The 15,327-nt window shown below is 25.5% G+C and overlaps 1 protein-coding gene across 2 annotated transcripts in view; it reads left to right on the top strand.

Moving 5' to 3' along the window:
• Positions 1 to 15,064, top strand: part of LOC111628109 (calsyntenin-1-like) — a 104,293-nt gene extending 89,229 nt beyond the window's left edge. For both annotated transcript variants that reach the window (XM_023371833.1, XM_023371832.1), the window contains 7 exons: positions 931 to 1,085; positions 1,667 to 1,818; positions 3,093 to 3,460; positions 4,147 to 4,292; positions 6,918 to 7,107; positions 7,193 to 7,365; positions 11,996 to 15,064. In XM_023371833.1, the coding sequence (XP_023227601.1) occupies positions 931 to 1,085; positions 1,667 to 1,818; positions 3,093 to 3,460; positions 4,147 to 4,292; positions 6,918 to 7,107; positions 7,193 to 7,365; positions 11,996 to 12,160 (1,349 nt within the window). In that variant the 3' untranslated portion in view covers positions 12,161 to 15,064. The remainder of the gene's footprint in view (positions 1 to 930; positions 1,086 to 1,666; positions 1,819 to 3,092; positions 3,461 to 4,146; positions 4,293 to 6,917; positions 7,108 to 7,192; positions 7,366 to 11,995) is intronic.
• Positions 15,065 to 15,327: the final 263 nt, after the last annotated feature.

The following is a 15,327-nucleotide window of genomic DNA, read 5'->3' as shown; positions in this document are numbered from 1 at the left end:
GAGAAAGGTAGAATCCCTCTGAACAGCATACATATGACTATAATACCCTCTATGTTTGATGTTGGCGTGCAGTTTTTAGGTTGAAAGGCCGTAGTCCCCAAAAGGTCTAAAAGAAAACCCAAGTGTAGCAAACACCAATAATTGAGTGCCGCCACAAATAGCTAAGTGTAGAAGTTAGTGCCAAGTGGCTGTTAGTAGGAAGACTTATAACTACTTAATGCTAATGAAACTGAACATGAGTGCGAATCTTAATACTACTTAACAGCTAGACAGACAATGTGAAAAAAAAGCAAACAAACTCAATGACAAACTAGACAAGATGAACAGACAGTCAAAAGACAAACATGCAAGATTCCAAATTTTTTTATTATTATTTTTTATTTTTTTTTAAATTTAATTTTATTTATTTTTTTTTAAACATTAACTTACTCACTAACTAAACTAACTTACCATAACCTAGGACGAACCTAACCAGAAATCAAGCTAAGAGTCCCTAATCTAACTTACAACTAGGACTAACTTAAACTAACCAAAAAATTTAGTCCAAAAAGAAGACAGAAAATAAGAATTAAAATACAAAGTTGAAAGCAGTTATATACTGACAGTTGAAACAAAGCAAGGGAAAGCTAATTGCTGTACTACTAAACAATAAACAGAATAAAATGAATAATTTTTTATAATACTGTATTTAAATGTGTAAGCTATATGCTAATTTTATTATAATTAAGCTTCAAAATTTCTTGATGGCTTCTGATGTATGGGGTGCATGTGTTTTATACTGGTAAAGGGATGTACACTTAAAAAGTTTTTTTTGAAAAATCACTGGTTTAATTTATTATAAAGTAAAATATTTAACTTTCTAAAATGTAAATAATTGAAACGTTTGATATTTTTATAAATCTGTTAAGTATCAATTTACAAATTATACAGGTAAACAAAGCAAAATGGATTTCCATTTTCGTGGATTCTTAGCTGGATTATCTGTTCTTCGAGGTCACACTGAAAGTCCCGATGTGTTAGCTTGTTTACATCATTGCAAAGAAGGTCTAGAAGTACCTCCAACTGAACATTTAGAACCAGGAATGGTAAGAATTTGTTATTTTTAAGGTAGAATGTATCCTACTCAGTTAATACTGATGTCTAGTGCTATGCTGGACTAAGTTTCAAGACATAACTGTAGAAAAGGCTGTTGTTTTGTTTACTTGCTGTTTGTGTATGTATCTGTATTTAAAATTTCCTGACTATGTGACGTGTGTTTAGTATGGTAGCCTTCTGTAATGCGATATATGTGATTTTATGAAGTCTAAATGTTTTTAGACTTTTGTGTAGTGTATATAGTATGCTGCCTGTGCAAGAAAGGACTACTGGCACAATAAGCCTTATCCATTCTCTACAGACACTTTATTTCATGGACAAGTTATGAATATTTGCTAATTATTATTATTATTATCAATTTTTAAGTATCTTTTTAAATTTTCAAAGTAAAAATTCAAATTTTAACTTTGTACTTTATAGATTAAGCTAATTTAATTATTTTGCTAACATTTTTTATTATAATAAAATTATCCTTTGCTCTCTTGCTTGTCAAAAAAATAAGTGATTTAAATATTAACAACTTGTTGTATATACTGTATATTTATTATTTTATTAACTTTTTTTATTTCAGGAGTTACAAAGTAATTCTGATCTTACAGAAGTCACAATTGACGGTAATAGTAAAACAAATCTGGAAGAATTAGTGGCTCAGCTTGCTTATATTAACTCTCGAGAATTTCCTACACCTGGTCGTCGTAGCCTTCATTTGTCAACTTCTGTTATGTGAGTAGAATGATCTTTAACAGAATTTTTTTACAATAAATAGAAAAAAGTTAACACTTAAATTGAGATAACTTTTACTTTATAAGTTATTTTAAGATAAAACGTTTTTGTTTCAGTAATTTTACAATAGTGTAAAGATTTATCTGTTGATTTTTACTATTATTAAGTTAAAACAAGGTTGGAAGTTTCATATTATATGTATTACTACTTAATGTGATACGTAGATGTTGTAAGGATGAAATTTAGATTTTTTCTTAATAAAAGTTCTAATATAATAATAAATTATATTAAGATACATCTAAACAGTTAATTTAGATATTTTCTTTCAAAAAATCAAAGCTATAATTAATGATTTTCATTTTAATTTAATTACTTATGTAATTTCTTTGCAATTTCCTTCACATAAAACTTATACAGAAGAAAATTTTAAAAAATGAGAGGGGAGAGATTTGTTAATATTTATTCCAAAAATTAATATCTTTTTTTTGGGAAAACCACATTAAATGCTTTGGTAGAGAATGAAAGAAATTAAAATGCATTTATAATAAGCTACAGTATCAATTTCATTAGAAATTTAACCAGTTAAAAAATTATTTGGAAGAGTTTTAATTAAAACTTAAATGAATTTAAAAATAAAATAAAAAAGTTTCAGTCTTTTAATTGAATTTCAATTAAAGACCACCTCTGCAGCGTTAATTGATTGTCAATGTGTCACTTTACAAAAAAGTAAGACGATCACATTACATTGTTTTAGTTTAAATTGTGTTTTGAAAATAATTAAAATTAATTTAAGATTTAAAGTAAATAAATTCTCAAGAAAGCAGTTTATTTTCTGACTTAAATAAGCATAAAAGTGATAGAAGACATTTAAGTATAAAAAGCTAAAAATTTATTTTATTGTGAAAATTGTTAGGATTTTGTTGTTTTATCTTTTGTAAAAAATTATAAATGAACTAGAATACTTATCCCAATATAATTTTAAAAAGTAATACTAAATTAAATGTATTTATTTTGTGAAATTTTTATTTTGATAAGTTAAAAAGTGGTTGATTAGTAAAGACAAGATCAGATTTTACATAATTAGTTAACTGCAAATATATTTGCTTTGGTTTTTGATATTATTTATTATTTTTTAAAATTTTGTGATTAAATTAAAAATATTAGATAAGTGTTTCTGTTATTATTTGTTATAAGTTTAATGTTAGAATTTTTGTATAGACTTTTATAAAATTTTATTTTCCTAATTTCAAATTAAATTTTATTTTATATTTTAGGTGTTCTGATGGTAAACAAATGAAAATTCCTACTTCAGAAGCATTTGTCATAGTTTTGCAACCTGAACAACTAACAATTGCTATTAATGGAACTCCCAATGTTCCATTTGAATATGAATATTTCAAACAAGGAATAATGTTATTTTCATCAATATCTATTACTGTCAGTAAGGAACAGGATGAATTAAATCAAATTGTTCATTCTAGTACTGGTTCAACCTTTAATCAAGAACATAAATTAGATTCATGTACCGTTCAAGTCTATCCACCTCTTAATCCTGATCATGAATATTTCATTCTCCCTACAAACTTGATGTCACATTTGGGTATTTTGCATAAACAAAATAAAGATGGACTTGTCATATATGGTAATGATTTTTTATAAATAGTTTTTATATTTAATAAAAACATTATAAAGTCATTTATTTTTAATAAAATACTTTAAAATTTAACTTGAAATTATTTTACATAAATTGTTTCATCAGTTTTAATGTTTTAAATTTTGTCATTTAAATCAATGTATAATTCGTTTCAAAAGATTTTTCACTTTCAGAGCTTTAATATTTCTTTAATTCTTTTTGCATGTGTCATCACATGCTAATTTTTACGAATGATTACATATTTTTTGGAATGTCTTAAATTTCATAACTTTATCAGTATTGATTTTAAAATGATTGCTTAAGGTAAGATGAAAACTATTTTGTGTAGCACTGACTATACTTTTCCAGAATTAGACTTTCAATTGTATGATTTATTATGATATTTATAAAAATAGATCACAACTAGTAGATATTTTTGATAAATTATAGATTTTAGAAGCTCCTACATGATATTTTTATAATTAAAATATTTTAATACATGTATATATATGAACATAATTATATAATCAGTAATCTAATTTTTGAATCATTTGTTTTCATTAAACAAAATATTTATTATTTCCAAAAAATAACTAATGATGGTTTTGTTTGTTTGTTCATAATATTATGCATATTCTCATTTATGTATATTATATATGAATAATAGAAAATATGTTCTTTTGTGATAATTTTAGGATCTGATACAATTCATAATTATGAAATGGTTTTGAGAGAGGTGCATTATTTCAATCGTAAACCAGCATATTATCTAAATCGTGCCTTCAAACTTGTTTGTTCTGAACTGAATGGTAGATTCTCAAGTAATGAATATGTACAAATGGTAAGTAAAGTAATTATGTCATTTAAAAATTCTTTATGTAGAAATTTTTAGTTATTTTAGAGCATTTACTATAATTTATAACAATGATAAAATATAGTAGCATTTCCTTACTTCATCCAAGATAAATGATAGAGATAAAAGGAATGATATTCAATGGAATCTCAATTATCTGTTAATTAACAACTTTAAAAAAGCATATACAAATAGATATATGCACATTCTTTATATACAATAATAATAATAATTTAATATCTAATTAATGTTTTAAATGATAAAGTTTTCTTTGAAATATAATTTAATCATTTAAGTATAATAATAGTTTAATAATAATAATAAAAAGATTTTATTCAGTTTTATAAAATAAATAATATTTTAATTGAAAAATATTAAGTTTGTATCAAAGTTAATTTTTATGTTTTTCTTTTCTCGCTTTTGAAACAAATGGAATAATTTGTTGTATGAAGAACAGAATTTTTATGATTATAATTAATTGTTTAAACTATTATTATTTGTGGAATGGATTACTTATATATACAATAAATAGAAAATTTTATATTTCTTGCCAACTTCATAGAATATTAAACTGAGAAATGTCATTTGCAAATTTACAATTAGTAAGACACTAAAACTTTGAGAAAAATGTAATTTGGATTATTAGTATTTGATTGCTTTGTATATAATTGATTATCATCATAATTTTTGTATTATTCATTTAATTTCAAATTTTCTAAATAAATTAGGAAAATAAAACTTTTTAAAAATAAATATATCAATACTTGTAATATTTATTTTTCTGGAGTATTTTTAAAAATTTTGAAAATCTTTAAAACAAAACAATATAAATTTAAGATAGCAATTTTATAAAATTGTTTATAGTTTAAAATATAAATGTTCATTGATAATTTTATTCTTCCATTTTACTGCATTTTACTTTAGCATATTTTATATTTTATTTATTAAAAAATCAGATTAAAAACAATTGTATCTGAGTATTGAGTTTTCTGGTGAAAATCAATACTCAGATTTTAGTAGCATTTCCACATTTCAGTTATAGATTGAAAGTTATTTATTAATAAACTATTAATTCAGTAATTGAAGTTAAGAAAATTATTAAAAACAAAATTTGTCCTATGAATATAAATTGTTAATTTTTGAAATGTTATTAAAGGATACACATTCTGTTCTCATTAGATGAAACATATATTTTTTCTGGCTGTTGGTATCTTAAATTGAACATATGATTAATACAGTGGGTGATCGGTTAATGAACAAATTAAATAATGAATACTTTCGTGAAAGATTTTTATGTTCGGACAACAAACACATGATCAGATAATGAACATCTCACAGAACAAACACAAGAGAAAGCGATGTAAAATAATGAATACCGATTGGTCTTCCCTTGTCTTCGGACAACAATTCGAAACTTTTTGGAATGCGTGAGGTGTCGACATTGACACTCAACCCATTATATACTGATTAGATAGTATTCCTTCAAACTTTGAAACTTTCCTTTGTAATTCCAGCCTTTTATTTTTCTGACAAACAATTTTTTTATAGTATTTGCAAGACTGTCGGGCAGGCACTCATTAAGTTTTGCATAGGTTTTTATTTTCAAAAGGTGAGAGTATAATAGCAAAAGTAGAGAGTGGGCAGATGTCTGATGTCTGTTGTTGCTGGGCAGTATGGCTTGAACAGGTCTACAGTAGGCCGCAGTTCAATGTTATCTAAGAAAGATACTGTATTGTCAAGAAGACTCAAGCAACTTAAGGAGTAACAAAAATCACATCTGAGAAATAAAGAACATTGAAGAGCTCATAATGGAACCTGAAACAAATCTGACGACAGAAGAATGCCAAGAACTCTTGAATGAAGAACACCAAGAAACTCAGCAATATGTTTTCTTCTGAAAAAGAGAATTAATATCGATATCTGCTATTAAACATTTTTTTGAAGAAGTGGGATGATGTCAGAACAATGAATGGCATCCAAACCAGGTTGAGGTTAATAGGCTTAGGGATCTCTCTGACGACAATGCTATTAATTACTTCTGAAAAATCTTGAAGAAGAAAGAAAAGTAATCGACATTGGACAGATTCTTTAACCCTCACAAATGGAAGAAACATGACTAATAAAAATGCAAGACTGTGTATGTATGTATTTTTATTATTACATAGTAAAAAAGTACATATTTTTTAGTTTTTGGGGTCTCCAGAACGAATTAATCAAATTTCCGTATAAACCTATGGTAAATCGATAATCTGTTAATGAACAATTCAGATAGCAAACAAAGTCTTGGAACAGATTATGTTCATTAACCGATCACCCACTGTATATCAAAATACATTTCAGTAATTATATATTTATTGAAATATTAAATATTGTTGATTACATTTAATTGATTAATAATGATTAATAAATAAAGATTGATCATCAATGATATAATAGTCACATATGATCATTGATTAACAAATAATTAAATGTTTTCTATGATCATATTCATTATTTAATTTTATGTTAATAAATGAGAAAGGAATTTATTGTTGAATTATATATAATTAAATTATTTTTACTAAAAGGATAATTAACAAAGTAATTTAAAAAATTTTTTTTAAATCTTTTTAGGTTACGGTCATTCATCCACAGTCAGAATTAAGCCATGAAATTAAAACAACTCATTTACCGCCACTACCAGTAGCTCATGCTCAAGTTAGTGGTCATGAGGTAGAATTTAAAAATGCAAAAATAAAACAAATTGAACATGTTGACAGTAATATCATTGATGCTAGTAAAGCTGTAGCTAAAACATCAGCAAGTAAGAAATTTTATATATATTTGAATTAAGAAAGCTGCAAACAAAACTGAAACTAATATTTCATTTACATTTTGTAAATTTTTAGGCCATGCTGTGACAATAATCATTGTAGTATGTGTTGGATTTTTGGTATTCATGATAGTTTTGGGAGTTATCCGCATCAGAGCTGCTCATCATCATTCTCATGAAAATCGTGATGAAGAACAAGAAATGGCCTGGGATGATTCATCGTTAACAATTACTGTAAACCCGATGGATGTAAGAGAATTTGTTTATTATTACATTTAAATTATAATAACTATAGATAACTATGCTATTGATATTATATACTATTGGTGTTAAAAAAAGTCATTGAATAATTTTAAAAAATAATATTAAATTTATAACATGTTGCAAAAAGTTGATATCTTCTTGCAGTTTTATTCATTCTCTTATGTAAAATAATTTTTTCATTCGTTTGATTCTTTTCAAAGTAATAAAATATCTGGCTGTGAGAAGCTTTATCGTTATTAACATTTGCTTTTTAGATTATTTTGTATATCCATATAAAAGTAATGCTTTACTATACTTTAGATCACTCTGTTATAATTTTGCAAGTTCTTTCCTTGTTCAAATCAAATTTGCTGTGAGTCCGTCTACCATTTGTTGGATTACAGAGACGTATTACATAGAGATCTAATATACAGCAATCCAGTTATATAGTTCTTTCCATGTTCAAACTTAGTGTGTAGGATTATTGAATAAAATATATAGTATTATATATACATAGGAGATTAAACTATTTAAAGTAATCAACTTTAATTACTTTAAATTAATAATAATACCTTCTATGTAATTTAATCAAATATTTATGATTAATTAGTGATATTTTTGTGGCAAGTTATAAAGCCAATGTAATGTAGCTATAATTTAAAATTTTACACTGACAAAACAAGTTATTGCATAAACTATATGCAACTCTAAAATTTAATGTGTAAAATAATATAAAACTTCACATTTTAAAGAAATTTATATTTTTAAAATCCTTAGTCATAAATTACTGGTTTCAGAAATAAGCCTATTCTAATTCTTTACCAAAGATTATATTGTGGTAGTTTTCTTTTCTTACCAAGATTCTTAACAGTCAAATCTATTTTCCGTTGATTACACTTACAAGTTTCTCCGAATTCTGATTTTCATATAATCATCTGTTTTCACGTGGGAATGGTTAAAACTTATATCAGGTTCCTGTGTGATTTTGGAATTTCAGTCTGGAATTCAATTCAAAAGCTTTGCTCTTTCTATTGCTATTAATCTTTACTCCTGACAATACACAAGAACAATTTAAACGACCCAGATAAAATACTTTTGTTTTTAAACACCAGAGGGTGAGCATCTGGTAAAAAATGTGAATACACAGTTCACAAAAATTTTTGCAAAAACGCAAAGAATCCTTTGTTCACGCTTATAGGACCTAGGTTTTTGAAGCAGTGAAAAATGAATAAAAACCTTGTCTTATATGCGATTAAATATGGTAAATTAATAAAATTAAGTAATAAAATACAAAAGTGTTATATCTGGATAAAATTATAAAGAAATCTTTATATTATTTCCTAATGAAGGTTAAGAGTGATATCAATCCAGATATGTAAAGTTTTTTATTTTGAACAAGTAATTTATTTTTTATTATTATTATTATTTTCTAAATCAGTACATCTTTCATACTATTAACATATTTCATTGATTGTCTTCATTGGTCATAACATACTTAGCATTCTTCTATACAAAACCATATCCCAATTTCTAACCATATTATATTATTTCATAAATGAATACTTATGAGATAATACATGTAATCTGCTCACAGCTACCACTAAAATATAAATTGTTGGTTTAAGTAATACATAAAATTCATAATAAAGGAATTAAAATTTTTTCTTATTTTGAAAGTAAAAAAGGCACTAAAATCCACATTTAAGTATACAAAATACTTAATGATTAGCATGTTAAAATTAATCATCATTCCAATGTGTTAATCATAGTCTAATGAAGAAAATAAACAATATATCCGTAAATATAATTTTACAAATGTGATTTTTATGATCCTATTAAAATTAATTTTTTCAGCAGTTAAATGTTAACAAAAAAAATTAGCAAAATATAAAAATTAAATTGGTAATGATAGACAACAGAAATTTTTGTTTTATTAAGCATAGTGTTTTAGGGTCTTTTATAAAATTGTTTTACATGATAAATTATCATAAAAATTTTATGAGTAAGAAAGATTTTCAAATTTTTGAAAATATGCACAAATAACTGATATAATTTGGTGGCCAACACTTAATCAATATCATTTTAATGCAATTTGTTGAAATACTAAGCATAAAAATTTTTAGATCAAGAATTTGACTATTTTCAGATAATGGCATTTAATTAAATTTTATTTTAAGTTTCTATTTTTGAGTCATTCATAATTCAAAAGAAGTAAAATTTCAAATACAGAATGTTCTTTGTGTAAAAAAATGAACATATTTCAACAGTTTTTATAAATATTAAAGATTACAACTGTCTTATTCCAGGAGTTTGTAAGCATTATGATTTATTTGATATTTTCAAGGAGGAAATCTTTCATCTTCAGAATTATTTTTTAACTTTGATTCTTGCCACCTTGTGGTTACTAAGAAAACCTTTTACTATGCCACCAAGAGTTCAGACAGACCCAAAATATGGATTGCTGGACAGTGAAGAATAAAGCTCAATACAGTAGAGCGTCGTTTATCCAAAAGTCAATTATCCGAAAGAATTCCAGTTGGCAAATTAAATTTTTGCCAGTGCTGTGGCACTGCAATCTTTCGCTATGTCTTCAGTTACTCAAATATTTTACATTTTTGATACTAAATTAACTTTTGAAGTATAATTTTTTATTGTTTTTATATTTTTCAATATATTTATTTTGTTTGTACAAAATAAAAAAATAATTTTTAACAATACAATAGTCTTCGTTAGGCTTAACGTTGACGAAAATTCAATGCAAAGCGACATGCAACGGAGAAAAATTTCAACATGGGATAGGTTAATATATTTTTTCGTACATAATCGGTTATCCGAAATATCAATTTTCTGAACAACCCCAGTCCCCAATTGATTCGATAAACGACGCTCTACTGTATATTCAAAACAGACTACCCACAAAAATTTCCTGGGGTTGTTGTTCTGGATTCAATCTCGGGTTCCTCAGAGCAGTAGGATGATGCCTTAACAGCGCGACCATTCAGCCATCAATCTTCAGTGTTAATGAATGCATTTTAGTCATTTTCAAATGTTACAATAGAAATCATAAATCAAATTGAGAAAATGAACAGAGTTAAAGAAGTGAAATTTTTCCACATGAATAAGTTTACTGCATATTTTTTGAAGTGTATAAACATTAAACTTAACAAACTTTTCATTTCAGAGTTTATTTGGTATTTGTTTCAAAAATGGCCCTAATTTACAAGGTGACACTCTGTACATATTTGATAACAAACACAAAATTTGTTACTACAGCATAAAACAATTTCAGAACATTTAGTGATACTTTTCAAAACAGGATTTAAAGATTAGTGCAACAGTTTGAGATAACATGTAACATGAAGAAACAAGAGTCTAGTGTTGAGATTATAACAAGTTTTTTGTTTGGAATATTAGAAAAATCCATGTAAAGAACAAACTGAGAATGTAATCTTCCTCAGTTTACAGTACATGATGTATTATCCAAAAGTCTGAACTTTTATATAAAAACAAAATACTACTTACACAAAAGATGAAAAATTGGAAAATACCACATACTTCAGGAAGTGGATGATGGCAATGATTACTCAACATAATTTAGCTTATGAAACAATTTTTCAAGTTAATTTGTATATAATCAGATATAACTGTTAATTGTAAAGTTGTAAAAATTAAAATATTGTCACAGAAGAGTGTAAAGTGAATATCTAATATGCTATTATCATATCATAATTATTCCTTCTTTGTGAAAGACAGTATAACTAAAGATACTTGTTTTGATTTATTGAATTATGCACAGTTCTTTGAGTCAGGAAATGAATACACAGGTTATATTCTAACAAGATTGAACATTTGCTTTGATTGAAAATTGAGGTTTACATATGCATGAATTTCTGGACATAACATTTCCTGGAAAGTGGATTGAAGAATATGCCTGAAGTCCAGCTTCCAAAAAACTCAGCTTTGATACCAATGGATTTTTTTTCTCTGAAAATATACAAATGATCAGAAGCACCATTTGTAGATAATTTCTTTACATAATATGAAGGACGATATCATACATGTTGTTGAAGGAATATTATATCTCTAATAAGTGGCAACACTTCTAGGAATTTAAATATTGATTGGATATGAACAGAGAAGAAAAAGTATTGAAATTGGTTAGCATTAAAAAATCAAAAAGTGAAGTAAAATATTGATATTTCTCAATTATTATATAATGTAACAAAAACTGCACTCTCTTAATTCTTTTCCTTTCATCAATAAACTGTGGAGAAGAAATTTAATATTTTCATATAAATTGCCACACTAGGCATAGGTATCATTTATTAAAAATTAATTTTATGAAGAACTATTTGTTCCAGGATTATAATTATTTTTCAAATTAACAAATCCTCCATATTTAGAAAATTTTACTTTTAATATTTTATGAAATGTAAAATTTTTAGATACAACATTCTTATAGAAAATGCTGAAGTTAATAATGATCAAAAAGATTATATTTATAAAGCATTTATTAGTACTAATTTTCATTAATTCATAAATTAATCTTCATTGTATTTTTTTCAAATTAAACTTATTATGAAATATATACATTATAAATTTATATTATAACTATAGTATTGTTTTCTGTAAACAGCAAATTGAGCAGAAACAAGAAACTCAAAAATCTCGTGAAGAGGACAATAGTGACAGTTCTGATGACGGAAGCAGTTACCATGACGATGGAGAGAGCTCAGAAGAAGAGCCTGAAAAAACCAAAGGGCGAGAACTGGAATGGGATGACTCCACTCTCAGCTTCTAAGACTGTATATCTTGCACATCAATCAACTTAGTGTGAAAACTGTGAATTGTTGAATATCAAACTGTAGATCAGATGGAGAAGTACCACGAAGTAATCGTGCTAGTGCTTTGTATCAAAAATTTCTTCCCCACAGTGTAAATTAACTGTTTCCTACATTTGTCTCTGAAGATATCATCCAATGGATTCTGATTAGAGGTAATAGTTTCAAAGTTACATTTACTACTGTTTACATTTGTGATCTCTACTTAAGTTATAATTGATTGAATATTATAGCAGTGCCATAGACTGATGTTCCTGCATTTGGAATTTTAGTGTACCTAAGTTAGTGCCACTTTTCTCTGTTAAAAAAAAGGAATTCTTTACTTCCTTTTTCCATAGTTAATTAATTAATTATTGTGATAGGGTACACATTATAAATGTTAATTAATGCCATGAGAAAAGCACCATTTTTGCTTCCTTTGAAACAAGTTGTTCCTCAAAGTGCCAGACGATTTCAATTCCTCTCCAATATTAATGTGGAAAAAGTGAATGTCGACATATCTAAACTTCTCCACAGTGATGGTAGTTGAGAATTTGTGCAAAAGTCTTCATGTTTGTATTGTCAAAATGTTGTAAACGAACTGTTTATTCAAATTATATGTGGGTGATTGCAATATATTCATCAATAATTAAGTTCTCATGACGTATTCGATTAATAATGTAAAATATGGCTTGTCAGTTTGATTTATTTGGGAATATGGGTTGTAATTTGATTATCAAACAGTTAACTTATAAGAAAAAATTTCACAAAATTCTTCATATAAATATCTTATATGTAAATACAGTATATATATTATCTACGTGAATCGTCTTTTATGTAACTGTAATTGCATCTGTCAGTATCGATGCTTTGAAAGGAAAAATAATTCTAATTTACAACTATTTTCTTGTTATAGAAATTTTAATTATATCATTTTTTATGTTTATTTTAATATTATATGAAATAATAATGTAAATGGGTAAGATTACAGATATAATAGTGATATTATTACTTTGAAGAATTTTATAGATAAATTTCATAATCACAATATAAGGAGATATTGCTTCCATGAAATTTCAAAATCGAAACATAAATTTAAATATGTTTGAATGAAATTTGTACTGATTATTATGGAGTATATCAAAGAAATTTTACATAACAATTGATTGAAAAGCAATGTTTTACCAACCTTTTTTAATAGGTAGTAAAGAAAGAATACAATATAACATAAAACAAGGAATTACATGTAATATTCTAACAAAATATTCAAGGTATTCAATCTTTAAAAATAACACCTCATCAATGTATCAGGAAAAAACAATATAGAAAGGAATATTAATTGTAAGGCAAAGTTATTTAAACCAAAATAATATTTATATGTACCATACATTATATATTTTCGTTTGAAGTAAATATATCTTTACTACAACTGTATAGAATATAGAAGAAATTGTCAGGTAAAGAGTATCAGGATGGATATATTTATACTGTTTAGATGAAATTAACTCATCGAAAATATGAGTCATTTTCATGTATTTTGTTATCTGGGTTTTATATAATTTCAGAATCAAATTCCTTTTATTATGCTAATTATTATTAGGGATATTCATGATATACAACTGATAATTAGCTTCACAAATAAATAGTGCTTTAAGCATGATCAATTACAAACATCCCAATTGATGGGTATGATTAAAACATTATTTTGTTGTGAAAAGAAGTTTTAGCTTTAGTTATTTTGTTATAGAATTTACAAAATAAATTAACTATTAGGATATATTAACTGAGATGATATATTGGAACATAATATAATTGTATATAACTTTTTAATTTACTCTTCATACACAATGACGATTGTGATGGTAATTGAGTAGTCTTCATCCATATATTCTTAAGATATTACTTTGTTTTTATAGTTTTCAGTTAATTTTTGTGTTCTTTGACCTTTTTTAGCAAGAAATTTAATATAATCATGAATAACAATTAAATCTGTTGGAGTGTATTTGCAATTAGTTTAATATAATAATCATTAATCCATTCATTGATTAGACAATTTTATATTGCTAATGGTGATAATGCCATTGCTATTCATCAGTTGTCTGATACTGTTTATCACAAATATCCACGTTTCAAATTATTAAAAATTAGAATGGTGTGGATATCTTTTCACTTTTTAATAATTTCATTTAATTTCTAATTAAGTAAATATTTATTTAGATTAGTTGCAGCTGATATGTTTTTTCCTTTTTCAATTTCAGCATTACATAATTCCATTGGAATGCAGTTTTCTTATATTGTCATTTAAAATGGCATATGATTTCAAATTTCTATTGAATTGAAACAGTTATTAGAATTTATTATCACTATTAATTCTATAATCTTACCCAATTTATACATTATCTAGTGAGCAACCTCTCACAATTTTGTTAATATTGACAATTTAAAAAAAACTACTTAAATACTTGTAGTAAAAAACTATTTTAAATGGCTATTTAATTGCCCATTTTGGAAACTATTTGCAATGAAGAGACGAGACTACCTGTTGCAGCTGCTATTTTTTTATTTTTTCCTATTATTCTATACAATATATTTTATGTGCAGCAAACATTCCATGTCGAAAGTGAGAATTATTCATTTAAATAGTTATTAGTGTGATTAAGGGGTATAGAAATCTTAAAATAATAACAATAAAAAAGATTTTAAATGAATGTAAATTTTTTTCTGATATAAATAATGTGCAGATATACTGTATTTAAGTTTTGTTTTTAATTCATACAATGAAATCTTCTCTTAAGATTTTTCAATATAGCAGAACGAAATTGAGGAATTGATCGGATCATGTAAGTGTTAATGTAAATGCAATAAACTCATTTTTATCCCCCTTAGTTGTTTAAGAAGTGTTTTTTTAATGTTCACAAATATAAAACATTTACGTGTTGACTAAACATTGATTAAAAAAGTAAAAATCTGATCGAGATATTTAAATTTATATAATTTTTTAAATTAAACAAACACTTATTAAAAGACGATATACGTAATATTCAAATGTAAACTTTAGTGTTTAAAATACATGACCACTTAACAAAATTCAATGCCTAATATTAGTGAAGCTTGATTTTAAAAATCCAGCAACGAGTTGCTTAACTTT

Source organism: Centruroides sculpturatus, unplaced genomic scaffold (assembly GCF_000671375.1).
Source record: "Centruroides sculpturatus isolate CEXI.00-Female unplaced genomic scaffold, Cexi_2.0 scaffold430, whole genome shotgun sequence".
Classification (NCBI taxonomy): Eukaryota; Metazoa; Arthropoda; class Arachnida; order Scorpiones; family Buthidae; genus Centruroides; species Centruroides sculpturatus.
The sequence above is the reverse complement of the archived record's forward strand: the minus strand, read 5'-3'. Positions and strand labels throughout refer to the sequence as shown.